General features: G+C 35.1%; 2 protein-coding genes across 3 annotated transcripts; both read left to right on the top strand.

The window, feature by feature from the left end:
• The first annotated feature begins 302 nt into the window (after positions 1-302).
• LOC141337332 (serine/threonine-protein kinase pim-3-like) lies at positions 303-2,409 on the top strand. Its single transcript, XM_073843127.1, has 7 exons — positions 303-327; positions 712-978; positions 1,187-1,266; positions 1,392-1,442; positions 1,541-1,913; positions 2,054-2,233; positions 2,318-2,409. The coding sequence occupies exons 1-7, from the start codon at positions 303-305 to the stop codon at positions 2,407-2,409; spliced, it is 1,068 nt and encodes a 355-aa protein (XP_073699228.1).
• A 2,067-nt stretch (positions 2,410-4,476) lies between these two features.
• On the top strand, positions 4,477-25,440 carry hgsnat (heparan-alpha-glucosaminide N-acetyltransferase). 2 transcript variants are annotated; one of them, XM_073842141.1, is made up of 18 exons: positions 4,477-4,649; positions 5,492-5,607; positions 7,762-7,898; positions 8,031-8,149; positions 9,477-9,546; positions 9,653-9,722; positions 9,989-10,086; positions 10,433-10,509; positions 12,323-12,353; positions 12,908-13,068; positions 14,599-14,714; positions 17,417-17,538; positions 17,929-18,055; positions 19,326-19,412; positions 19,650-19,727; positions 20,629-20,699; positions 20,897-21,009; positions 24,161-25,440. In XM_073842141.1, exons 1-18 carry the CDS (start codon positions 4,490-4,492, stop codon positions 24,340-24,342), a joined length of 1,935 nt encoding a protein of 644 aa, XP_073698242.1. In that variant the 5' UTR covers positions 4,477-4,489; the 3' UTR covers positions 24,343-25,440. The 2 variants fall into 2 exon arrangements, with proteins under 2 accessions (XP_073698242.1, XP_073698243.1); XM_073842142.1 differs by lacking the exon at positions 4,477-4,649 and adding an exon at positions 4,885-5,249.
• Positions 25,441-26,732: the final 1,292 nt, after the last annotated feature.

Genomic DNA, 26,732 nt, shown 5'->3' with positions numbered 1-26,732 from the left:
ATTATTTCTGAAAACACCTTTATTTTGCTGTGGTTTTCTTAATTTGGAAGAAGTTCGGAGAGTTTTTTCATTTTTTTTTTCTTTTTTGGAGGAGTAACGTAACGTTATTTTTAAGGATAGTATTTGTTTCTCTGCTTCTTTCTTTCTTTCTTTCTTTCTTTCTTTCTTTCTTTCTTTCTTTCTTTCTTTCTTTCTTTCTTTCTTTCTTTCTATATTTATTTAATAGTTTAATTGCTTAGTTATTTTAGTTATTTATCTTTTGATTTTTCTTTTTTATCTATTGAAGTTTGGAGAAGATTTCAATGGCTAACGTGAGTGAAAGACGAGGTGAGTGTTTTGTATTTCATTTGTTTATTATTGGTATGTTTTGTTTGTTTATTATTAGTATATTATGTTATAGTATGATGTTGTACATTGTTCAAGTTAATGCAAAGAAATGTGTGTAAGTTAACCTGTTTGAACCCAAATTTTCTCTATAGCTAAATATATATTTATTTCCTGTAAATGAAACTGAATGCCTTTTACAAAACACGTAAATTAAATTAAATTAATTAAAATGAATTAGTAAAATATGTGTTTTATTCTTTGTCATAATTATAATAGTGAGAAACTATTTTATTTTACTCAAGAAACTTGAAAAATATGAAGTAACACAATTTGATGTGACACTGATTATTTAAGTATTGTATGTATGAAATATTCCAGCCTCAGGCCGCTCCAGATGCAGGAGTGCTGCTTTCACTCAGACGGCTATTCAGGATGTTGGGAGACGTGGCTCTGGAAACCAGGATCAGCAACCCCTGCCAAACCCAACCCAGCCACTGAGCCTACCTGGCTACATAGCACCTCTGCCTTCCGAGTTGGCCGTTTCTGTGTCGACGGATCAGCCTAACAGGAAGAGGAAGTGGCAGAGCGGCAGCCAGGGAGATGAACGTCCATCCACCTCATGCAGAAGACCTGCCAAACGCTCTTGCAGAGGTCAGAATAGGCTTATATTAAAGAACTTATGGCTCACTTATGAAATGATTTGTAACTGAAAATGTTCTTCAGCTGTTTGATGTCAACTGTCAAAGTAGTGTTCTTTAGCAGTTTTAGATACTGCAACATATCTAACAACAAATCTGCAACATTAGATACTACTGTTTTCTCTTAAAATAATTTCTTGTGATCTTATATATTACAAAAGCATATGAGAAGGGCCCATTGCTGGGAAAAGGTGGATTTGGCTCCGTTTATGCTGGGACGCGCAGATCTGATGGACTGCCAGTAAGATCTTTTCTTTAATTATTCATTTAAAAAGCCTTTAAAAATGTTCTGAGAATTGATATTAGTAAATGTCATATATGCCACAGTTAGACAGGTGTGATTTACTGTGCTTTATCTGTCTGCAGGTCGCCATCAAGTACGTCTCTAAACGCAAGACTCACAGGAGACTGAAAGTTGTAAGTGAATCTGTTGTTGTGTTTGACATGTCATTGGTTTGCACACTCGCACACATCAGCATTGAGTCCTGGATATCATTTGGCATTTGTCACTGCAGGAAGGCCATGGTCGGCTGCCGCTGGAGGTGGCGTTGATGACCCTGGTCAACTCAGCTCCTGCCTGCCCCAATGTCCTGCAGCTGATGGAGTGGTTTGACAGTCCCGCTCAATACAGCATGATCCTGGAACGCCCGGTTCCTTGCCAAGATCTCCAGAGTTTCTATGAGGAGAACGGCTGCCTCGATGAGAGCCTGGCCAAGAAAGTGCTGCTGCAGCTCATCACCGCGCTGAAACACTGCGAGAGCCGTGGAGTCCTGCACCGGGACGTCAAGCCACAGAACCTGCTGATTTCCACAGACTCACATAACATCAAGCTGCTGGACTTTGGTTGTGGAGATCTACTAAAGGACTCGGCCTACAGATCATTTGAAGGTTGGTTTGTGTTACAGCAGGAAAGATCTCATTTGTATATGGACATTTCTTAGCTTTTGATGATCAAACAAAGAGGAACTATTCTGACTCTCTATTTGGACTGTTTTTGCTGGATTTTTTGGTCTTGTTGGGTCTCTCAGGCACTCCTCAGTACGCCCCTCCTGAGTGGTTTCGCCGGCGTCGCTATCATGCAGGACCGGCTACTGTTTGGTCAGTGGGGGTGACGATTTATAAAATCCTGTGCGGTCGTTTGCCCTTCAGAGCCGCATGGAGGGTCACCTCCAAAAGCATACTGCAGTTTCCTAGAGAGTTGTCTACAGGCAAGAGATAAAAATCATGTCCAGACCGAGGTGAAGTTTGCTGTTTTGTGTTGCTGAACACAAGTACTGTGTTGTGTGTAACAGAGTGCCGTCAGTTGATCAGCTGGTGTCTCAGTGTAGCGGCGGCAGATCGCCCCAGTTTAGACGACATTGAGCACCATCCCTGGTTACACTGAACAGGTGGACAATCACATTACATTCATGTGAATCACAGAAATCATTTGTTGGACTGTATTGTAAGGATCAGTCTGGATAAATGATTTAAATTATTTGTAGAGGGTGACCAGAACTGACACACAAACTGTAGAGAACAGCTTTGGCTCTGGGTGGATGCTGGAGGAGCTGAACACAGCACCAGTTGAAACAGTTGAGCTCCGATGGGACCAGCTAGTTGGGCAGAGTTTAAAGTAGTGAAATAACTTGTTTGTACTTTTGTAAATGTATAACTAATATGATGTGTTTTTAAAATTAGGACAGGGACCAAGAAATAAACAATTGAAGAAATAAATCTTAGAGTACCTACCATCCATGCAACTGTCTCTTGAAGGGCAATATTTAGAGCAAAAAAGTGTTTTAGAGCAAAAATTAGCGTATAGACGCTTTTATGGATGGCTGTTTCAGTGAACACTGTTAAGTGCTAAACAGACAGTTAGAGAAGAATTAGCGAGCAAACGTTCAGAGTAAATAATTAAACATTCCCTTTATAGGAATCCTGCCGGTCTGATTGTGAGTGGCTGTGTGTTTTCATTTCTTTTATGTTTGTATCACTTTAAAATACTTTGAATATAGTGACATAAACACGTTTTGTTTAATTCTGACTAAATTAATGATTTGGCTATATTGAATCAAGAAAAAAGGTGATGGATTAAATAATGTATATTTATTCACCTTGATGCTTTTTATAGTTTAGATTGATTGTTTCTTTATAGTCATTGATTGTTAGCACAGTACTTACTGTAGCAGTTAATACTAATAATTAATGGTGCTGAATGTTTGTATTGTTATAATAAAGATTATACTGGTCATGTTAAAAGAGTTATAAATAGGTTTATATTTTAAATAATTACTTTGAATATACTGGTTAATTGAAATACATTTAATAATGTGTTATTATGAGTTCATACACTGTGTTTTTTAAATGTTTGCTCATTATCAATAAATATTTTTTATTGTCAAGCTTATTTTTTTTTATTATTTTAGTTCAAATCTGTAATGCAGGTTGAATGTTTATACACTCAAAAAAAGATTTTTCATCATATTTAGTTCAGAACCTTGCTCAAATAAATATTTCCTGATTATAAATGTCGGGGTGCAGTTAAAATCAGTCTCAGCCAGTGGACTAAAACATACACTGACTGGGTAGTGACATGAAAATGCAGGACACATTTCTTTTGCATATATATATATATATATATATATATATATATATTTAACTTCACTTTTTAAAAAAATCAAAAAGATATTTTTAAAAACAACAATGGAATAAAATGCAAAAATTATTTCAATATCATTTTCAGAAGTTAAAATATAGGGGTTAGGTATAAGGTTCAGGACAGCCACCTCTTAATTAAAAGTACCCAATAATTTCAATGATGATAATGATGATATCATATATATTAAGTGTACTGATAGGTTAAACATATTGAGGGTTTCAATAGATAATAGATAACAGCTTAACCTATCTGCGATATTATATGCCTGTATCTTGGCCAAAAATGTCCTTATCCTAACAAACTACATCAGTGGAAAGCTTTTTTATTCAGCTTTCAAATTTCAGTATAAATCTCAATTTCAAAAAATGTACCATTATGACTGGTTTTGTGGTCCAGGGTCACATATATGATTGTATATAATATTACATTATATTATACTCCACTTTCTTTTTGTGTACTTATTAAATAATAATAACAAAAACAACAACAACAAAAATAATAATTATAATGTAATGAGTTGGCTGCGTTTCGAAACCAAGTGAGCTGCCTATCTAGACAGCATGTGCTGGCGTCACAGGTGCGTTTAAACTTTCAAACCTTTTTATGAGCATTATTAGGGCGTTCAAACATTTGTTCACAAGTTCGTTTAGCATTTTCTGGTCATAGAAATTGTCTCAAAAGCGTATACGATGCCTCAGAAATGCTGCTTAGGTAGGCAGCGATCACATGCTTTTGAACATATCCTACGAGACACTTTGTACTTTGACCCTTCTCTCTTCCACTACTTGCGCTACTAGGAAGGAGGGATCGGAAGTATGTTGTGATGAAAAAAGGGGAAATCTTTACATCAAGAAAGGACCGAAAGGAGGAGGCAGTGAGATCTGATGTTATGGCATCTGAAAGGGAATACAGATGGATTGTTTGTGCACTGATTGTGCTTTTGATAGCACTGTGTACAGCTCATATGACAGATCGACCTGCCTGTGAGTGTCATTTACCCTAACGTCAATGTTATATCTGAGCGATATTAAATATGATTTTTTTTTCTCAACGTCGTGGTTCCTTTTTCCTTATTTTCGTTATACTTGTCTCAAGTTATAGTTGTCTCACCCAGCTAACCGGCTAACTCCGCTATTAGCTGTTTTTAGCCTATGCTAACTGTTCTCTAGCTATATATAAAATATTTGAGTTTATTGTGATTTAGCTGAATGTATATTTGTTTATAATCTAAAATATATATAAATTATATATATTTTTTGTTTGTAGGACTTACATCTTATCTTATCCGTTTATATTCGTGCTTTAGCGTATCTATATACTATAATGCTCCTCTGCATAAAGCCATAACAAAAACACTTAAGGGTTTAATGGATTCAAATTTCCCTCGTTTGAAAAATCTGGGCAGTTTTATGATGTTTCTTGTGAGGCAGATTAGTGCAAGCATGTGACTGCAGGAGGTACAGAGTGACTATTGTAAAACTGCAGTAGTAGAGTGCACCAAAGCAGCTGACCATTAAGTTTCATTAGGAGACCTACAGTTAGGTTGAATTGAATTAGCCACAGCAACTGAAGTCTACAAAGTGGTGAGTATATTTGGGAAATGCTTCTATATGTTCAGATTTTTCAAAGAAAAAAAGTGGCTTGTCACAAAACCTGGTGAACCACATTTCTAGACAACATTGTTTTGGGCATCAGAGGCTAAAAAGGTATCTAGATAAGACAGCTTTTTGAGTGATTTTTACTTCAGTCTCAAGTTTGTAGATGTCTTATTGTGAGGTTGAATGTATTTATGTTGCAAATACCTCATAAGTTGCTTTGCTTTCAGCCTCTCACCCCCACCGCAAAACGTCTGTGCTGAAGATGGATGAGGCGAATCTTTCGGTTATCAATGAAATCGACAATGACATGATGTTATATGTGGTTTCTGATCACTGTTATAAGGTATCAAACATTCATGTTCTTGGTATACATGAAAAATAGCGTTGATACTAAATACTGGCAATGACATGAATTAATGTGCCTGTATAATGCTACTAAAAGGAATATTTCATCCAGGAAATGAAAAATGTCCTGAAAATGTACTCATTCTCAGGCCAAACAAGATGTAGATGAGTTTGTTTCCTCAGCAGAAGAGACATGGAGAAATTTAGCATTACATCATCCTCTGCAGTAAATGGGTGCCGTCAGAATGAGAGTTCATCACATCACAGTAATCTATGACTTCAGTCTATTTACATTTTGTGAAATAAAAAGCTGCGTTTGTAAGAAACTAATCTATCATTAAGGCATTTTAACTTTAAACCTTTGCGAAAAAGAAAATTCTGTCATTAATTACTCACCATCATATCGTTCCAAACCCGTAAGACCTTCATTCATCTTTGGAACACAAATTAAGATATTTCTGATGAAATCTGAGAGCTCTCTGACACTACATTGACAGCAACATAACAACCACATTCAACACCCAAAAAGGTTGTAAGGGCATCGTTAAAATAGTCAATTTGACATTAGTGGTTCAACAAAAATTTTATAAAGCTACGAGAATGCTTTTTGCGCACAAATCTCATATTCTTGTGAATGCGCACTGGAGACTGATACAGAATTGTTGAATAAAGTCGTTATTTTTGTTTTCTTTGTGCACAAAAAGTAGTTTCGTAACTTCATAACATTACGGTTGAACCACTGATGCCACATGGACTATTTTAATGATGTCCTTACTACCTTTCTGGGCCTTGGAACGTGGTAGTTGTGTTGCTGTCAAGAGGGTCAGAAAGCTCTCAGATTTTGTCAGAAATATCTTAATTTGTGTTGCGAAGATAAACAAAGGTCTTACAGGTTTGGAACAACATGAATGTGAGTAATTAATGAGAGAATTTTTAATTTTTGGGTGAACTATCTCTTTAAAAAGTCTTAATGGTGATTTTTTTATTACAAACATGCAGCTTTTCATTTAACAAGACTTTTATTTATGGACTGGAGTCATGTGGATTACATGTGGATTATTGTGATGTTTTAATGGAACACTCCACTTTTTTTGGAAATAGGCTCATTCTCCAACTCCCCCCGAGTTAATAAGTTGAGTTTTACCGTTTTGAAATCCATTCAGCCGTTCTCCTATTCTGGCGATATCACTTTTAGCATAGATTAGCATATATCATTGAATCCTATTAGACCAATAGCATTGTGTTCAAAAATAACCAATGAGTTTCAGTATTTGTCCTATTTAAAACTTGACTCTTCTGCAGTTATATCGTGTACTAAGACCGGCAGAAAATGTAAAGATGCGATTTTCTAGGCGGATAAGATTAGGAACTACACTCCCATTCCGGCGTAATAGTTTGTTGTCTTAATATGGAAGCAGCAGGCGCAGTAATATCACGCAGCGCCTGAAATTAGTTCCCAGCTAGGTAACTTCCAACGAGGAACGCTCCCTGTTCATGCAGTTGGTCACGTTGTGCTGTGATGTGCTGCGTGATATTACTTCGGCTTCGGCCATGTTACGGTAGCAAACTTCCTTGACTATTACGCCGGAATGGGAGTGTAGTTCCTAATCTTATCCGCCTAGAAAATCGCATCTTTACATTTTCCGCCGGTCTTAGTACACCATATAACTGCAGAAGAGTCAAGTTTTAAATAGGACAAATATTGAAACTCGTTGGTCATTTTTGAACGCGATGCTATTGGTCTAATAGGATTCAATGATCTATGCTAAGCTACAGTATGCTAAAAGTGATATCGCCAGAACAGGAGAACGGCTGAATGGATTTCAAAACGGTAAAACTCAACTTATTAACTCGGGGGGAATTGGAGAAATGAGCCTATTTCCAAAAAAAGTGGAAAAGTTCATTAAGGAGTTGTTTCAACTCTCATTCTGGCGGCACCCATTCACTACAGAGGGATCCATAGGTGAGCGAGTTATGTAACATGAAATATTTCTAAATCTGTTTCTATGAACAAAAAACAAATCTACATTATGAATGGCCTGAGGGGTAGGTAGATTTTCAGCAAATTTTCATTTTTGCGTGATCTGTTTCTTTAATGCTGCGGTATTGCTCTAACTTGACTTCTGTATCTTTGTGCATGCGTGCACATTAGTGTTTGCCCCAGCTGTTGGGAATAATACCTGCAAGGCCAGCTTCTGGGACCCCCACTCCGGTGGGTTTTGTTGTAGGCACACAACACGCACTGACACTGCAGCTCAACAGCACCCCTGCAAACTTGGAGCAATGCAAGTGAGTAATGCATCGATACATTTAACAGAACAATGAGAGTTTCAGACCAAAACATCTTCACCGTGTTTATTTCCTTTGGCCATTATTATGAAGACAATGCATTATTGTCAGACAACTGATTCGCTCTTGCAGTGTTCACTTCCACTTTGGGGAACAGGGGAACTATTCTCTGTGGGTGAAGAACCTGAATGAGCCGTCACGCATCAGCTGCTCTATGATCACTGATTCTGAGCCCATCAACAGCTACTTTCGTGAGTCATCCTTTTGTACACTGCAATTCATTTTTTTAGTTTGGATCCCATTATCTTACTGGAAGTCAACTAGTATAAATTTTTCAATAGCCAATATCTTACTGATTTAATCTCAGTATGTAGTATAATGGCAAATGAGACAGACATGTCTCATTTTATACATTATAAACTGAGAATTGAAAAAAATGTAAAACAAAATGAACACTGCCATTCAAAAGTTTGGGATCAGTAAGATTTTTTATGTTTTTTAAAGACTTTTCTTCTCATCAAGGGTGCGTTTATTTGATTAAAAACACAGAAAAACTAGTAATATTGTGAAGTATTATTGCAGTTTAAAATAGCAGTTTTCTATTATATACTTTAAAATAGAATTTATTCCTGTGATGCAAAGCTGCATTTTCAGCATCAGTACTCTAGTCTTCAGTGTCACATGATCCTTCAGAAAATCAATCTATCGATGTTGGAAACAGTTGTGCTGCTTAATATTTTTTGGAACCTCTATTACCTTTTTTCAGCGTTCTTTGATGAATAAATGTTAAAAAGAACAGCATTTATTTAAAATAGAAATCTTTTGTAACAATGTACACTATCATTCAAAGTTTTGGGTCAGTACATTTTTCTTTCTTTCTTACTTTCTTTCTTTATTCAGCAAGGATGTGTTACATTTATAAAAAAAGTAATAGGAAAGACTTACATATGTTACAAATATAAAAATATATATTTGGAATAAATACTGTTCTTTGTAACTTTTCCAACATTGATAATAAATCAGGATATTCTGAAGATTTCTAATGATTTCTGAAGAATAGTGACACTAAAAACTGAAGTAAATGCCTGAATAAATTACATTTTAAAGTATATTAAAATAGAAAACTGTTATTTTTAATTGCAATAATATTACATAATATTACTTCTTTCTCTGTATTTTTAATCAAATGCATTGAAATTTGATAAGCATAAAGACACTTAAAAAACAAAGAATCTTACTGATCCCAAACCTTTCAACAGCAGTGTATATGTGGTTTCAAATATTTCTGTTAATCATTCAAGTGGGCAGTTTGAAAATAAAAATTGCCAAATATTGAAAGATTAATTAGTCTGGGCCAATATATGGCCTTGGAAAGCTGTTTATGAATAATTCATAATTCTGAAAAAAAAAATCTTCTTACTTTCTGTGGTCAGTATATATTAGGGGTAATAACAATGCCGCTCCTCGGATGCTCACTTCCATTTGGAATTTGTCTTCATTGTTTAATCTCGGAGAAAAAGAAGAAAAAAGCAAATAATGTATTAATCTCAGTGTTTTCCCCTCTTTTTCTTTTTCCAGCCATTTTGTTTGCTTTTCTGGTATTTGCTTTGCTGGGTGCATTATCTGCTATCTGGAACACAGTTAAAAGGTACAGACGTCTTTAAATATAGTTTTGACATATAAACAAGCCGGAACAGCTTGTTGCAGCACTTCTATTTAGAAAGCTTGTAAAAATAAATTTTTCCATTTTTAAGGCTGGATGTGGTGACAAATCTACTTCTTCGCTTGGGGGGCACAGTGGAGACAGAAAGGCTGATAAACTCGGTAAGAGTGCTATTCACTTTTTGGACTACTTTTTTGCACTTTTAATTTTGTCTGTGCATGATTATCACATCTGTAAAAAAGATATGCAAAGCACCAAATATAATGTTTTTGTCATCGTACAACCATGGCATCATGATTGATTTAGTGTTCGTGCTGGTTCCAGCATTGGAACCAATTGCAGACATGAAAAGAAATTTTAATGATCATCCTTTTTTTTTCTGATTAATTTACACTCTTGCTCTCTTTCTTTCTCTCTTCGTCTGCAGGAGCTTGGCACTCCAAACAGATTGGTAGATGCCTCTATGGAATCAATAATTCCTTCCACTGCAGGACGGAGGCTTCGTTGTTTGGATGCTTTCCGTGGGTATGGTGCTCTTTCACTAATTGTTTTGGGTCCAATGTGTGGGGAAGGGAATTGAAAATTCAGGTGAAAATGATCTAGCACAGAAGCTGCTATTTTGCATACTGTGAAGCTGGTTGTCAAATGTAATTTGCATTTTATTTCTTATTATCCTGAAATATAATGATTAAATTTGAACTCGTTAAAACAAGGTTACGTTTGCTGGTAACCTTACCTAAGAATCGGAGCTTAATTATAGTTATTTTCATTTTTAGTGTTGTATTGCTGTTTTCTCATTATTAATTGTGGTTTGGTTTAGTTTCAGATCTCTGTTATGACAGAAATGACCCTCGCTCTGTTTTCTTCACAGCCTTGCCCTGGTCATTATGGTGTTTGTCAACTATGGAGGTGGACGTTACTGGTTCTTTAGGCATGAAAGTTGGAATGGTAAACTCATGTCTTTCTTTACAATTGCTGATAGCATGGTTTTTATAACATAATAATTTTAGTTTATGAATACACTGATGGCCAAAAGTTTGGATTTTTTAATGTTTATGCTTAACAAGGCTGTATTTATTTGCTAAAGAAAAACTGTTTTATCAATGTTGAAAACTTTTGACATTTACATATAAGAGAAAATAATAGTTGAATTTAAAAAAATGACCCCATTCAAAAGTTTACACACACTTGATTCCTAATACTGTGTTGTTTCCTGAATGATCCACAGCTGTGTGTGTGTGTTTTCTTTTTTTTTTGTTTAGTGATAGTTGTTCATGAGTTCCTTGTTTGTCCTGAACAGTTAAACTGCCCGTTGTTCTTCAGAAAAAATGCTTCAGGTCCCACAAATTCTTTGGTTTTTCAGCGTTTTTGTGTATTTGAACCTTTTCTAACAATGACTGTATGATTTTGAGATCCATCTTTTCACACCTAAGACAACCGAGGGGCTCATATGTAACTATTACAGAAGGTTCAAATGCTCACTGATGCTCCAGAAGGAAAAACTACGCATTACGAACCAAGGGTGTAAACTTTTGCACTGAATGAAAATGTGTACATTTTTCTTATTTTGCCTAAATATCATATTTTTTACATTTAGTACTGCCCTGCAGAAGCTAGAGGAGATACTTGTTTCCCAGAAGACAAAATAAGTTAAATTTAACTTTAAATTCAAAAAGTTTTCACCTCTTCAGCTCTAAATGCATTGTGTCTTATTCAGGTCAGTACTAAATAATAAAAAAAAAATGCATAAAATAATTAACATTTTGCAGACTCTGCAAGGTGTATGAAAACTTTTGACCTCAACTGTAGCATTATACATGTCTTTAGTATAGCTTTTGATCAATTTAATGCTGAAAATAAATGTTTTTAAAGGAGAAGTTCACTTCCAGAACAAAAATTTACAGATAATTTAATCGCCCACGAATTTACGATCCCAGACGAGGAAGAAGGGTCTTATCTAGCAAAACAATTGGTTATTTTCTAAAATAAAAACAGAAAATGTACATACTTTTTAACCTCAAAAGCTTGTCTTGTGCACTCTGTTCAAAAGCATCCTACATCGCTGCAGAAGTACTGACCCAGTGTTTACAAAGTGAATGTGCAAAGAAGATCAAACGCCCTTTACAAAAAAAAGGTAAAACAGCGATGTAGGATGATTTTGAAGTTGAGATGAGATGAGAATTTTTTCGACAGTTTTACCCTAACTGTCTTGAACTGGAATACACAGAGTACACACAGAGCTAGACAAGACAAGCATTTGAGGTTAAAAAGTACATAAATTGTACATTTTGCTAGATTACACCCTTATTCCATGGCTGGGAACGCAAACACGGGCATCATAGAAGTCCACTGTATGGAGAGTAATCCTAATATGTTATCCTCAAACAAAAAAACATAATTTCTTTATGACTGAAGAAAGTAAGACATGAACATCTTAGATGACAAGGGGGTGAGTAAATTATCTGTGAATTTTTGTTCTGGAGGTGAACTTTGGTAATAACATTTTTTTTTTCTCAGCTGCAAATCAGCATATTAGAATGATTTCTGATGGATCATGTGACACTGAAGTTATTTTAAATTGCAAATAAGCCTTGATGAGCATAAAAAACTTCTTTTAAAAACAATAAAAAGTCTAAAATATTCCAGACCTTTGTCCAACAGTGTATATTTTTAGAATATGTCTGAAAAGCACTTGTTAAGAATTTAATAGACCGTGGTTTGACAGCAGGAAGCGATATCTGATGTGTTCTTCCTCTTGCAGGGCTCACAGTGGCTGATCTCGTGTTTCCTTGGTAAGTCAATCTGACATCACAAAGGACTGAATCCTTAAACTGCAAGCATATAGAGCAATCTCCTTACACTCTGCTTGAGCTGTTTCTTTGTAGGGCAGTATTGTAATACAGCTTTATATTTCTGTTCCGTGCTTTGATTGATCTACAAGCCACATCAGCACTGGCACAAGCTATAGTATATCTGAGCCAAGCTTGGGTGCTTATCACTGTGGCACAAATGAAGTGGCATATCAGAGTCAGCATAAACTGGTTTCACAGCTGAAATAAACCCAATAACCTTTTTCTTGAAATAAACCCAATAATGTTTTCTGAAGAAAGTGCAGCTGAAGAAAGTGATACTCTGTTTAAAGACGCTGTATGTCATTTTTTGACTGTACCAAAGCATAAAAACACGTGTTACAGAACACAGATCTTTTATTTAGACCACCAACTTTGGCCCATAGGTATTGGTTTGGGCATCTCTGATAAAGAAAGACAGGAAATCAGTAGGAAATTGGATCATAACATGAGGAAGACTTTCTGGCATGATGGGTATCTATTTTTTTTCTTCACAGGTTTGTGTTCATTATGGGTACGTCTATTGGTTTGTCCCTGAGCGGTTCATTGCGCCGAGGTGTCACACGCACTCATCTGCTGAGGAAGATTTTCTGGAGGAGTTTACAGCTCTTTCTTATCGGAGTCATCATCATCAATCCTAACTACTGCCAAGGACCCTGTGAGTACTAGTAACACATTTTCCTTCTGTTTCTTCTTAAAACCTACAAAGCCAATCTCTAGTTCAGTCCCTGTAGTCATGTAGAAATTCTACAATGATTGATAAATGAAATGAAGTGTTATGAACCAAATCAGTATGAAACCTGGTACAAATTAAGTTTCTAATTGTTAGATTACATGCATAATTCCCTATAAAAAAAAAAAAAACAATTGGAAGATTTGTGAATTTTTAGTCCATTTCTGTGACTAGACCAGGTGCTTATCAAATATACAATTTCTTCTCAAATAAAAGGCTTTTTTTTTAATGAGAATACCAACTAGCAAATATTGGTTTGCTAGAACATAACTTACAAAAGTACACCCCTCACATTTCAGCAATCATTTTTAAATATCTTCTCAAGGGACAATACTATAAAAATGAAACTTTGATATATTTTAGATTAGTCAATGTGCAGCTTGTATAGCAGTATAGATTTATTGTCCCCTAAAAATTACTCAACATAAAGCCATTATTGTCAAAATAGCTGGCAACAAATGTGAATGCACCTTAAGATCATTAGACCCAGTCTCATCAGACCACAGGACATGGTTCCAGTAATTTATGCTCTTGGACAGGTTGTCTTCAGCAAACTGTTTGCGGGCTTTCTTGTGAGTCAGCTTTAGACAAGGCTTTCTTCTGGGACGACGCCTACGCAAACCGACTTCATCGTATGATCTGAGCACTGACAAGCTGACATTCTACTTCTGCAGCCTTTAAAGCAATGTTGGCAGCACTCATGCGTCTGTTTTTTGAAGCCAGGTTCTGCACCTGATGCACAGAACGAGTGCTCAACTTCGTTGATCGACCCTTGCGAGGCCTGTTCCGAATGGAACCCATCTTGGAAAACCTCTGTATGACCCTGACCACTGTAGTGTAACTCGGTTTCAGGGTGTTACTGAACCTCTAATAGCCTTGGCCATCTTTGTGGAAAGCAACAATTCTAATTCTCAAATCCTCAGAGAGTTCTTTGCCATGAGGTGCCATGTTGAATATCAAGTGGTCAGTAAATGAGAATTTTACACCAAATTTTAACTGCTCTAACACAAGATACACAACTTTGTATTGTCCTGTCAAGCAGACAAAAACAATAACATAATGAATAGGACATGTGGCTTCGAATGGTTAAACAACATACTGATGTTATCACTTTGGGTTTACTCACTTTTGTTGCCAGCTATTTTGACAATAACACATATTGACTACTCCAAAATGTATCCAAGTTTAATTTCTATAGTATTGTCCCTTGAGAAGATATACTAAAATGGTTGCTGAAATGTGAGGGGTATGCTCACGTTTGTGACATGACTGTATGTTCAAACTCAATATATCCATATAATGTCACCATGTGAAATATGTTTATTAATCTGCTCCCAAAATTAGTATAAAACTTTTTTGAATGTGAATGTGAAGACTTTAAAGACATTGTAAAAGTAAATGGTGTCAAAAATATAAGTGCTGATGTTTTATGCTTTTGTCTATGAATGTGTACAGTGTCTTGGGATTCTCTGCGTATTCCTGGGGTATTACAGCGTCTGGGCTTTACTTATCTTGTTGTCGCTATCTTGGATCTTGCTGTGGCCCGGGACCGGCTTACTAACCAGTCAAGTGTGAGTAATGCTGTCATTCTCCACATGTGACATGATAATCATTAAAACACTTTATAGACAAACATACTCAGCTGTTTGTGCTTTACAGTTTTGTCTCTTTAATGATTAACAGAATATTTGATTTATCCATTTGTAAACCATATACACTGAAACAAAAAGTTAGTATTGTGAAATATTATAACAATTGAACAATTTTCATTCATTTTTTTTATTAGAATATATTTTAAAATGTATTTTTTTTCTTGTGATGCCAAAGCCGGATTTTCAGCAGGCATTATTTCAGTGTTCAGTGTCACAAGATCCTTCAGAAATCAGTTATGCTGATTTTTTTGCCCAAGAAACATTCAAATTTCTTGGGCAAAAACTAGGGATGCTCATTTCGGTTAATTTTCCTGACCGACAACCGCTGCTCGTTATCCGAACATTAACCGTTAACTGATAAAATTAGAATAATAAATTAGTTTAAAATAAAAATAGAATGCACGAGTATCTGTGATGATACATTAAAAATACAAGCAAATGTTTTATTTTAACGTGCAAACAGCAGCATACAGAGCAACAACAAAAACTGTATTGACATATACTTAAATTATCACGCATCAGCAGCAGTTCTGAATGAAAAAAAAAGAATAATATAAATAGGCCTACACTAAATATGTATAAATTAAATAACTAGCTAATTAAGATGACAAAACTAAAACACACTGAATCCTTTTATGCGCTTTGAAGAACTGTACCGGTCTTATTCTTCTCATCGGACATAAAAATATATAGCAGGCCAGCCAATACCTCAGTGTGCCTAGTTTTTAACATGTCCACATGCTGTACGGATAGGCAGGACCGCTGCCTGTTAACTCTTAGATCGGCGAACAAAACACCATCACAAAAACCCTTTCAATTTGCGGTTCGGGACTTCCATCCACTGTCATATGCGTGTGGAGAAGCGCGTGTTTTACAGCGTTCAGCAATAGCCAATCACAGACATGTATGTTGATTCGATTATCACTGTGGCCAATCAGAGGAGGCTATGTTTCAATCCACTCACCAACCAAAGTGCCGGTTTCAGTTTTGCTGATTTCTACACTTTCGCGAACTCTCTTATTAAACAAAGAAAGTGTTGGCATTATATAAATAAGAGATTATTTGTGCAGTGTAAAGGTTATTTTATTACTTTTTAATAACTTTATGAGATTGCGATGAACTACTCTAGGTAGGTGATAGCTTTCCAGTGATTGTAACTGGAGCGCCTATTGCGCACTTTCTAGACTATAATTCATTCGGAATTTGAATACATTCACTCACGGATTCACTCTCTAATAACCCAATAACGCCACTTGCCACTGAGTTGCATATACTACATCTGTTTACTAAGTAAAGGTGAAGCGAAATATGTCTGTACAGCCACACTGCACGTGTGGACACGCGCGCGTGAGTAAACAGATAACTTACAAATAGCATTATTTCTTTCACCATGCAGCAAACGTAAAAAAAAAAAAAAAAAAAAATAGAAAAAAACCCCTTTTAAACCGTTTAACTGATAGTAATAATCGGTTAAAATTCTTACTGTCGGTTAACGGTTAAACGGTCAATATGAGCATCCCTAGCAAAAACAGTCAAATGTACTATTTAAAATAACTTGTTTCTATTTGTATATATTTTAAAATGTAATTTATTCCTGTGATCAAAGCTAAATTTTCAGCATCATTACTCCAGTCTTCAGTGTCTCAGAAATCTGTCTAATATACATCAATATATCAATATTTAAAACAGTTGAGTATTTTTTCTTTTCAGGATTCTTTGATGAATAGAAAGATCCAAAGATCAGCATTTATCTGAAATAAAAAGCTTTTGTAAAATTATACACTATCCCACTCGAATTAATATTTTTATTTTGCAAGGATGCTTTAATGCTGTTCTTCTGAACTTTCTATTCATCAAAGAAACCTGAAGAAATTCTACTCGGATGTTTTCAACTTAATAATAATAAATTGGAATATTAGAACGATTTCTGGAGGATCATGTGACTGGAGTAAAGATGCTAAAAATTCAGCTTTGAAATCACAGGAATAAATTACATTTTAAAATGTATTCAAATTGAAAACAGTTATTTTAAATAATAAAAATATTTCAGATTTTTACTCTTTTTGCTGTACTTTGGATCAAATAAATGCAGGCTTGGTGAGCAGAAGAGACTTCTTTAAAAAACATTAAAATTCTTACTGTTCAAAAACTTTTGACTGGTATTGTATAATGTTACTAAAAATCTGTTTTAAATTAAATGCTGTTCTTTAAGCTTTCTATTCATCAAAGAAGCATTGTATCGTGTTTTACCATTATTAGAGTTATTTCTGAAGGATCATGTGACATTGAAGACAAGAGTAATGATACTGAAAATTCAACTTTGGCATTACGTGATTAAATTACATTTCAAAATGTATTCACATACCTATTTTAATATTTCACAATATTACTGTATTTCTGATCAAATAAATGCAGCCTTGATGAGCATATGAGACATATTTACAAAACATGAAAAAAACGCCTTAATTATATATTATAAATATTTATCTATTTTTTTATTTTATTTGTACTGTATGTCCAGCTTTTGCTTTAATGACAGCATGCACTCAAACTGGCGTTATCTCCCACTGAAATTATTTTTAATTCTAATAATAATTGATTTTTTTTCTTATTGTTCCCAGGAAACATGCTGGTATTCAGTGCATGATGTCTGCCTCTACTGGCCCGCATGGCTGTTTGTGATTGCCTTAGAGACAATATGGTTGTGTTTGACATTCCTCCTCCCAGTCCCAGATTGTCCAACGTTAGTACAATCTTACTCATGATATGAATGAATTATTTACTAAAAGCTGCCTAAAAGTCTATCCCATATCCCCTGTCTTATTTGCAATCATTAAGGAAACCCTCTGTAGAATCTACCCTTTTCCAGCTTGTCAAAAGTACAGGCAATTTGCATAAATGTCAGTTAGATACTTTTTCCCCCTAGTAAATTATAAAGAAATTTCTTTCGATTATTCTGATTCACATTGTTCGTCTAATATTATTACTCAGTTATATTGGATAGATATGGAATACATAAATTAAAATGAATATGCAAATGAAAGTATTTTGAATTGGGCTCTATTTGCTATTCATGACATACATTCTGTGTGGAAATTGCTATATTTTATCTCTTGTTGTCTCTCTCCTGCAGTGGTTATTTGGGTCCAGGGGGCATTGGTGACTTTGGCCAGTATCGAAACTGCACTGGTGGTGCTGCAGGTTACATTGATCGTTGGCTGCTGGGAGATAACCATATTTACCAGACGCCTTCATCACGGGTAAACAGAGGCCAAAACTATGAGAACTGGTTGTCATTCTGCCAGACATATGTGGTCATTATTTGCTAGACCCATCTTGTACTTAAAGGAGTAGTTTACTTTCAGAACAAAAATTTACAGATAATCTACTCACCCCCTTGTCATCCAAAATGTTCATGTCTTTCATCCTTCAGTCGTAAAGAAATGGTGTTTTTTGAGGAAAACATTTCAGGATTTCTCTCCATATCATGGACTTCTATGGTGCCCCCGAGTTTACACTTCCAAAATGTAGTTTAAATGCAGCTTCAAAGGACTCTCAATGATCCCAGCCACGGAACAAGGGTCTTATCTAGTGAAACGATCAGTTATTTTCTAAAAACGTTTACAACTAGCCGAGCTAGACAAGACGAGCATTTGAGGTTAAAAAGTATATAAATTGTAATTTTTTTTTAGAAAATAAGCCATAGTTTTGCTAGATAAGACCCTTCTTCCCTCAGCTGGGATTGTTTAGAGCCTTTTGAAGCTGCATTTTGGAAGTTTGTTTTGGAAACTCGGGGGCACCATAGAAGTCCATTATATGCATATCCATTTCAGCATTTCTCTCCATATAATGGACTTCTATGGTGCCCCCAGGTTTTAACTTTCAAAATGCAGCTGGAAATGGCTCTAAAATATACAATTGATATACTTTTTGACCTTAAATGCTCATCTTGAATTCCGTGTATTCCGGTTCATGACAGTTAGGGATGTTGAAAAACTCCAATCCCGTTTTCTCCTCCAACTTCAAAATCGTCCTACATCGCTGCAGAAGTACCAACAAAGTGTTTACAAAGTGAACGTGCAAAGAAGGTCAAATGCCCTTTACAAAAACAAATGCTAAAACAGCAATGTGGGGAAATTTTGTTGAAGTTGGAGAAGAAAATGCGATGGGAGTTTTTCGACATACCCTAACTGTGGTGAACCGGAATACACAGAGTGCATACAGAGCTTGACAAGACAAGCATTTGAGGTTAAAAAGTAATAACTGATAAATAACTGATCGTTTCACTAGATAAGACCCTTCTTCTGCTGGGATCATTTAGAGCCCTTTGAAGCTGCTTTTAAACTGCATTTTGGATGTTGAAACTCGGGGGCACCATAGAAGTCCATTATATGGAGAGAAATCCTGCAATGTTTTCCTCAAAAAACATAATTTCTTTATGACTGGAGAAAGAACAACTTGGATGACATGGGTGACATTTGTGTGCAGATTACATTATCTTTATCTGTGTTTTTGTGTGCTTTTATCTAGGTTGTATACCAGTCTGTGATTCCCTTTGACCCTGAGGGTGTTTTGGGAAGCATCAACTCCATATTGATGGCATTTTTGGGTCTTCAGGTGGGTTCACTATAGGCTTCTGTTGTCATACAGTACATCTGTTGCTACATTTTTTTATTTCTCATTACTTGTTTCAGCAGCATCAGTGATTCTCTCCCCTCAGTCTCTTACTGTATCAGTATCAGCAGTGCAGTCACATGCTTCATGAAAACTATTTTTGTTCTGCAGTGCTTACAGGAACCACATCTAATAATTGTCTTGCCCTATTGCATTAGTTTTTTTGTTTGTGTGTTTCAGGCAGGGAAAATTCTGCTGCATTACAGGGACCAACACAGACAAATAATCACACGATTTCTCATCTGGGGATTCATGCTTGTATGTTTACATGCCATTCGACTCTTGTTTGTTTTTGCTAATACTTTTAAATAATAACTTTCATTTAAAAAATACAGTTGTATGCTACTATTCAAATATTTGGGGTTAAGATTGAGAAAAAACAAAAACAATACTTTTTATTCAGCAAGGCATTTATAATTATTTCTATTTGTGATAATCTTGTAAAAATGCATCCTAGTTTTTACAAAAATATTAACACAGTTGTTTTCAATATATTATAATATAACACAAATCATATTTTAAATTGTAATAAAATTTCACATTATTGCTGTTTTACTGTATTTACTGTAATATTTATAATATTTACCTACAGTGAAGTAAATAAAGAATGATATATTTAGCCAGTCATTAGTACAAAAGAGAATACAACATGGTGATCAGGACTCCAAAGTGAAGGGGAATATTTTGTGATAATAAATTCATTATACCATAGTTTACACAGCTACTCATCAAATACATGAATAAATCAACATGAAATACTGATTTGAGTAGAAATAACTTTATGTGAGAAGAAAGAGATCCCAGAGAAACCTAAAAATGACACGGTACAGTTGGCACAGTGGTCAATTATACACTTTAGCAGTCAAAATAGAAGAATATTTCACCACAGAATGCCGTGACTGACCAAAAACAATCAAGTACTTCAGAGTCATATAATAATGTTTGTTAAAGTTGTTAGGGATGCATTTTATGTTTTTTTCTTTCTCTCTCTCTCTCTCTCTCTCTCTCTCTCTCTCTCTCTCTCTCTCTCTCTCTCTTGTTATAAAAACTGACTTAACTGGCAAAAGATTCAAATATAACTCAAATAATAAAGGTTTGTTTGAGGTTTTAAATGGAATGGTTTAAAGTGGATTCTCATGCTGTCTGTCTTTACATTAAGGGAATCATCTCAGCTGTATTGACCAAGTGCTCCAGAAATGACGGCTTCATCCCTGTCAACAAAAACCTGTGGTACACTAAGTCTCTCTTGCATATTGCTGTAGTTTTATTCATTAAACACACACACATTTTTATGTCTGTCTTCATACTTGAAAACATGCACAGCACTTTCAGAAGCAGGAAGTATAATAGCAGATTTGCTTACTGATAAGAAGAGGAATGTATTGCATGCTGTGTGATTCATGGCTTCTGTCTTGTGTGACTTTCAGGTCTTTGTCCTATGTTACGACTCTCAGCTGTTTTGCTTTTGTGGCTCTAGTGGTTTTTTACTACATGGTGGATGTAAAGAAGTGGTGGTCAGGAGCTCCCTTCTTCTACCCTGGTAAGCTCTTTAAAGGGAACCCTGGGTATTAAGACATGTATGGCTGATATAACATAAATTATGTCTCTTACTGAAATATGTAGTAGAAAACTCATTAAAGACTTTGTTTGATACATATTTTGACTATGGGGGGTGCCATTATTTTGATGACATGAAATGGTTGCACTTGTTGAGCTACTTGCGCTACCTGTTGCTATTTTTACTACAACATAACTCAGAAAATAAAACACTGATGCCACATTGCGCAGCTTTTGGTTGTAATTATCAGTTGAAGGGCAACAAGAGAAGCGACACAAGTCTTCACTACTTTCCTATGCTACCTTTCCTTTGGGTTTGGGTTAATGAATGACGTTTTGAAGCACAATGATAGATTGTGATTGATTAAGGAATTTCCTAAATTATGATATTGAAGAATTCGGAAAGTCTCTGGACCAATTTAGGTTAAATTAAGGTGTAAATGCATGCAAATATGAAACTGAAATCAAATGAGAAGGGTGAAAGAACCCCCCCCGACAACCAAAAATAAAAGGTCTTTCATCAAGGTCTACATAATGTGCTAAAACATTAAGGCAAAATAATATTACACAATTTTAAGTTTTAATGTCACAAATGCTCTGGTACTGTTGTTTTACTTTTTTATTTTTGTTCTCTGACTTTATCTTTATTTTTTTTGATACTGTGTTTTATTCTTTATATCTTTAGATGAAAGTATTACAGTTAAAAGGATGTATGTTTTTGAGACAAAAAGAGTGTGTCCTGCCTTCTCAAAAACTGCCAAACATAGTGTACTTTATGGTTTCTCTGATAAGAAGTGGAGATAAAAATAGGAAGATGCCAGTGAACAAATAAAAGTTACTAAAGACCTGCGTCTTCGTTCTCTCCACTTTAGCCCTGTTGCCTTCGGGGCTTTTAGTAGACCACAGCTACTGAAAGAGCTTAAAAACGGCAGAAACAAGAAACGCTAGATGCCATCCTGGCAGGATGTAAACATGTTGACACTTGTCATGACGTCGCAGTCACTGAAGGAGTTTCAATGCGAATTTCACTCGATATCGAGGGCATTTAGACTCCTTGTGGGGAAAGATGGATGGTACGGCATTTGGTTTAAGCCTATGCTTATATCCATTGCCACCTGTAAGCTCTTTTAGCAGCTGTGGTCATCGTATCAGTATTTTATTTTCAGGGTTGTGTATTCGTAGTTGTTGAGGTAAAAATAGCAAGAGGTAGCGGCAGTAGCTCACCGAGTGCAACCTTTTCACGTCAGCAAAATAATGGTGCCCCCTATAGTCCAAAATATGTGTAAAATTATATGGATTTTTTAAATAATGTAAATCTTTAATGGGTTTTCTACTACATATTTCAGTAAGAGACATAATTTACGTTATATTTAGCCATACAAGTCTTAATACCCGGGTCCCACAGTCAGAATGAATGTACCTAAACTTGTTACATGTGACAGTAACAAGCCTCAGTACTCAAGGGGGTGATAGAGTTACCTTAAAGGGATAGATCACCCAAAGATGAAAATTTGATGTTTATCTGCTTACCCTCAGGGCATCCAAGATGTGGGTGACTTTGTTCTTCAGTAGAACACAAACAAAGCTTTTTAACTCAAACCGTTGCAGTCTGTCAGTCATATAATGGCAGTCAATCTTTAAGAGTAAATAAACCATACACAGACAAAACGAAATTAAACCCTGCGGCTCGTGACGATACATTCAGGTCAGTGTTGTTTTCGTCAACGATGACGATGACGAAATAATTTCGTTGACGCCACTTTTTTTCATGACGATAACGAGACGATGACGAGATAAAACTGGCTCGTTGATGACTAAAACATGACGAGACGTGTGTGAGTTTTCGTTGACGAGACGAGAATAGACGAAAATGTTAGTGGGTGGTCCGTCAGACGTTTAAAATGCTTGACATTTCCGCTTATTGTGCATGCCAATTAAAACTTAAGAAGTATCTGACGCTATGGCAAGCCGTTTTAGCATTAAATACTCTTTGTTATACTAGTATGGCAAGCCGTTTTAGCATTCCATCCTTTTTTGTCTTTTATGTTCTAAAACATTCCTTCATTATTGTAATTATTGGTGAAAATAGTCGATCCGGAAGCTCACATTGTGTTGAACTATAGATCTGCTATTTTCAGAACTTATAAGTGACACTACCCAACAGCAAAATACTTACTGACCTACATTAATTTGTTAAAAGACTACTTTTTTCCCCTTTTTTTGACTAAAACTAGACTAAAACCTTTTTGACTTTTCGTCGACTAAAACTAGGCTAAAACCTTTTTGACTTTTCGTCGACTAAAATTGGACTAAAACTATCACATATAGAAGTGACTAAAATTTGACTAAAACTAAGAAGCATTTTAGTCCAAAAGACTAAGACTAAATCTAAGATGGTTGTCAAAAACAACACTGATTCAGGTGTTAAGACACAAAATGATTGGTCTGTGCAAGAAACTGAACAGTTTTTATATCATTATTTACCTCTGATCCACCGCAACGTTCAAATGTATTGAGCACGTTCACAACAGCCGGCGCGTGATGCGTAAACATCACATTTTCATTTTTGGGTGAACTTTAACTGTGACTTTAATTGTTATTCAGGTAGCTAGCTATAATCATGTTGGCAGTTTAACCAAAGGAAAAAAAGGGGAAAAAATGACGATTGAAGACGATAGTTTGGGCTGTGGCTGCACAATAAATTGTATTTTAACTGTCATCACAATTTCTGTTTCTACATTTAAGCATAATCATTTGCAATATCCGCTGGTTATTTATTCTGAAAAGGTTTTATTTGGCAAATTCGTTACCTTGCATTAGTAACAAGCCTCCACAAGCTTTCAATTGTTGTGGTTGCCAGATATAAAGAGTTTAAACTCTCCCGTCAGAGCTTTTCTCTTAATTACATTTATTGTCCAATGGTGTACTTAATCTTCTCAAACCTGGCAACCATGCTTAACTCTCTTGCTACATTACACAAAAAGTGCTGATGATCTGAAAACTGCCAGACCTATAAGTTGGAGCTTATCGACCTCCACTGTGATATTTACACTAATTATCACTATTCCGCATACTTGCGTTGTTTGTTTTATAAAGTGCTGAATTGTGATTCTAGTTTACCTTTTATTTGGCAGGTATGAATTCCATATTGGTGTTTGTGGGTCATGAAGTGTTTGAGGAATACTTCCCTTTCCGTTGGAAAATGGCCAATAACCAATCACACACAGAGCACCTGGCACAAAACCTTGTGGCCACCTCTATATGGGTGATCATAGCCTATCTGCTATACAGGAAGAAAATTCTCATTAAGATTTAAGGGTGTATCTCTGTCCTGCAGATTTTAGGAGCTGCTCTTCATTGCAAAAGAGATTATTCGGATATTTTTAGTTGTCGGAAATCAGCAGATCTCTGAACATCTGTGCAGAGACTAAAACTCACACATGATCCAGGAATAGAACTTGGCTATTATTTGAAAAGAGCAAAAAGAACAGAAGAGCATGTGACTGTGCCAAGATACCTCTGTGGACTCAGCAAAGAACTCAGAATGAATGCCAAAATGCTAAGGCCACATTCTGTTCAATTTTAATTCAATCAACTGGTTTGGAATGAATGACGTTTTGAAGCATAATGGTGGATTGTGATTAAGGAATTTCCTAAATTATGATATGGAAGAGTTCGGAATGTCTCTGGACCAATTTAGGTTAAATTTAAGTATTGATGTATGCAATTATGAAACTGAAATCAAATGAAAAGGGGAGAGAACCCCAGACAACCAAAAAATAAAAGGTCTTCCGTCGAGGTCTACATAATGTGCTAAAACATCCAGTTTTAAGGCAAAATAATATTACACAATTTTAAGTTTTAATGTCACAAATGCTCTGGTACTGTTATTTTACTTTTTTTATTTTTGTTATCAGTGGACCCTTTGTCTTTATTGCTATCTTTTTTGATACTGTGTCTTATTCTTTATATCTAGATGAAAGTATTACGGTTAAAAGGATGTATGTTTGTGAGACAAAAAGAGTGTGTCCTACCTTCTCAAAAACTCAGGAGATTTGCACAACATGGAGTGCCAAATGTAGTGTACTTTATGCTTTCTCTGATTATACAGTGTCCTTTTTTATTACAGTTTACCGATGATGTTACCTCTACCACATAAATCAAATTATACTGTAAAAAGAAAAAAAAACAACGCTAATCACTGACATATTTCCCATATACATTGCTGCTTGAAAAAATAATTGTTCCAAGAGAAGGGAAAATACTGATCTATCATTTGTTGCCAGCTTGCAAAATCAATTCCATTCTGTAACGGATAATGGATATTTTACACATGTGTGAACTGTTTCCTCATGTATATCTTTATTTTATACTTATAAACATGGGATGTGGGGATGTGGTAAAAATAAAACTTTTTTTTTTACCATTAATTCTCTCTCTTCTACCTTTTTTGTTTGAACACGTTGATGAGATGTGATTATGGAACCAGGAGTGCTGTCTAGGCATATCATTATTATGGCATTAAATATGAATTTTAAAGCATCTTTTGTGGGGAGAACACACACAAGTTGCTAATTAAAGACTATTACTACCACAAGAGTTTACTTACTTGCCGAAACAGATCTGTAGATAGAACAAAATTAAGGTTTGAGATAATGTGTGCGGTTTTGTAGAACAAAACTTAAAAATCACATGCCTTTTCATACTAATAATAATTTCAATAGTTTGAAAACCTGGGAACCCAATGCAAACTGCTTCTAAAAACTGACTTAATGACTGAAGTGATTCCACCAACATCATTTTCATCTTGAAAAATTTTTTAGGTACACAACCAGTCAAATGTTTTTGAACAGTACGATTTTTTATGATTTTTTAAAGAAGTCTCTTCTGCTTACCGAGCCTGCATTTATTTGATCCAAAGTACAGCAAAAACGGTACAATTTTGAAGTATTTTTACTATTTTAAAAAACTGTTTTCTATTCAAATATATTTTAAAATGTATTTTATTCCTGTGATTTCAAAAATGAATTTTTAGCATCTTTACTCCAGTCACATGATCCTTCAGAAATCATTGTAATATTCTGATTTGCTGCTCAAAAAACATTTATTATTAATATAGTTAAAAACAGCTGAGATTTTTTTCAGGTTTATTTGATGATAGAAAGTTCAGAAAAACAGCATTTATCTGAAATATAAATCTTTTGTAAAATTATAAATGTTTATCATCACTTTTTAAATCAATTTAAAGCATTCTTACTAAATAAAAGTATTTATTTCTATCATTTATTTTCCCCCCAAAAAGAAAAATGCTTTTGAATGGTAAAGTGTATAATGTTACAAAAACTATTTATTTCAGATAATTGCTATCAATATAAATATTGATGATAATAATAATATTTGTTTCTTGAACAGCAAATCAGCATATTGGAATGATTTCTGAGGCATCATGTGACACCGAAGACTGAAGTAATGTTGCTGAAAATTCAGCTTTGATCACAGGAATAAATTACATTTTAAAATATATTTAAATAGAAAGTAGTTATTTTAAATAGTAAAATTTTTCACAATATGAAATGTATTTTGGATCAAAAAGATGCAGGCTTGGTGAGCAGAAGAGAAAAAAAAAAAACATTAAAAATCTTATTGTTCAAATACTTTTGACTGGTAGTGTATTTACCTTGACAAAAATATATTATTAAAACAATT

Source organism: Garra rufa, chromosome 6 (genome assembly GCF_049309525.1).
Source record: "Garra rufa chromosome 6, GarRuf1.0, whole genome shotgun sequence".
NCBI lineage: Eukaryota > Metazoa > Chordata > Actinopteri > Cypriniformes > Cyprinidae > Garra > Garra rufa.
This window is presented reverse-complemented; position numbering and strand designations above follow the sequence as displayed.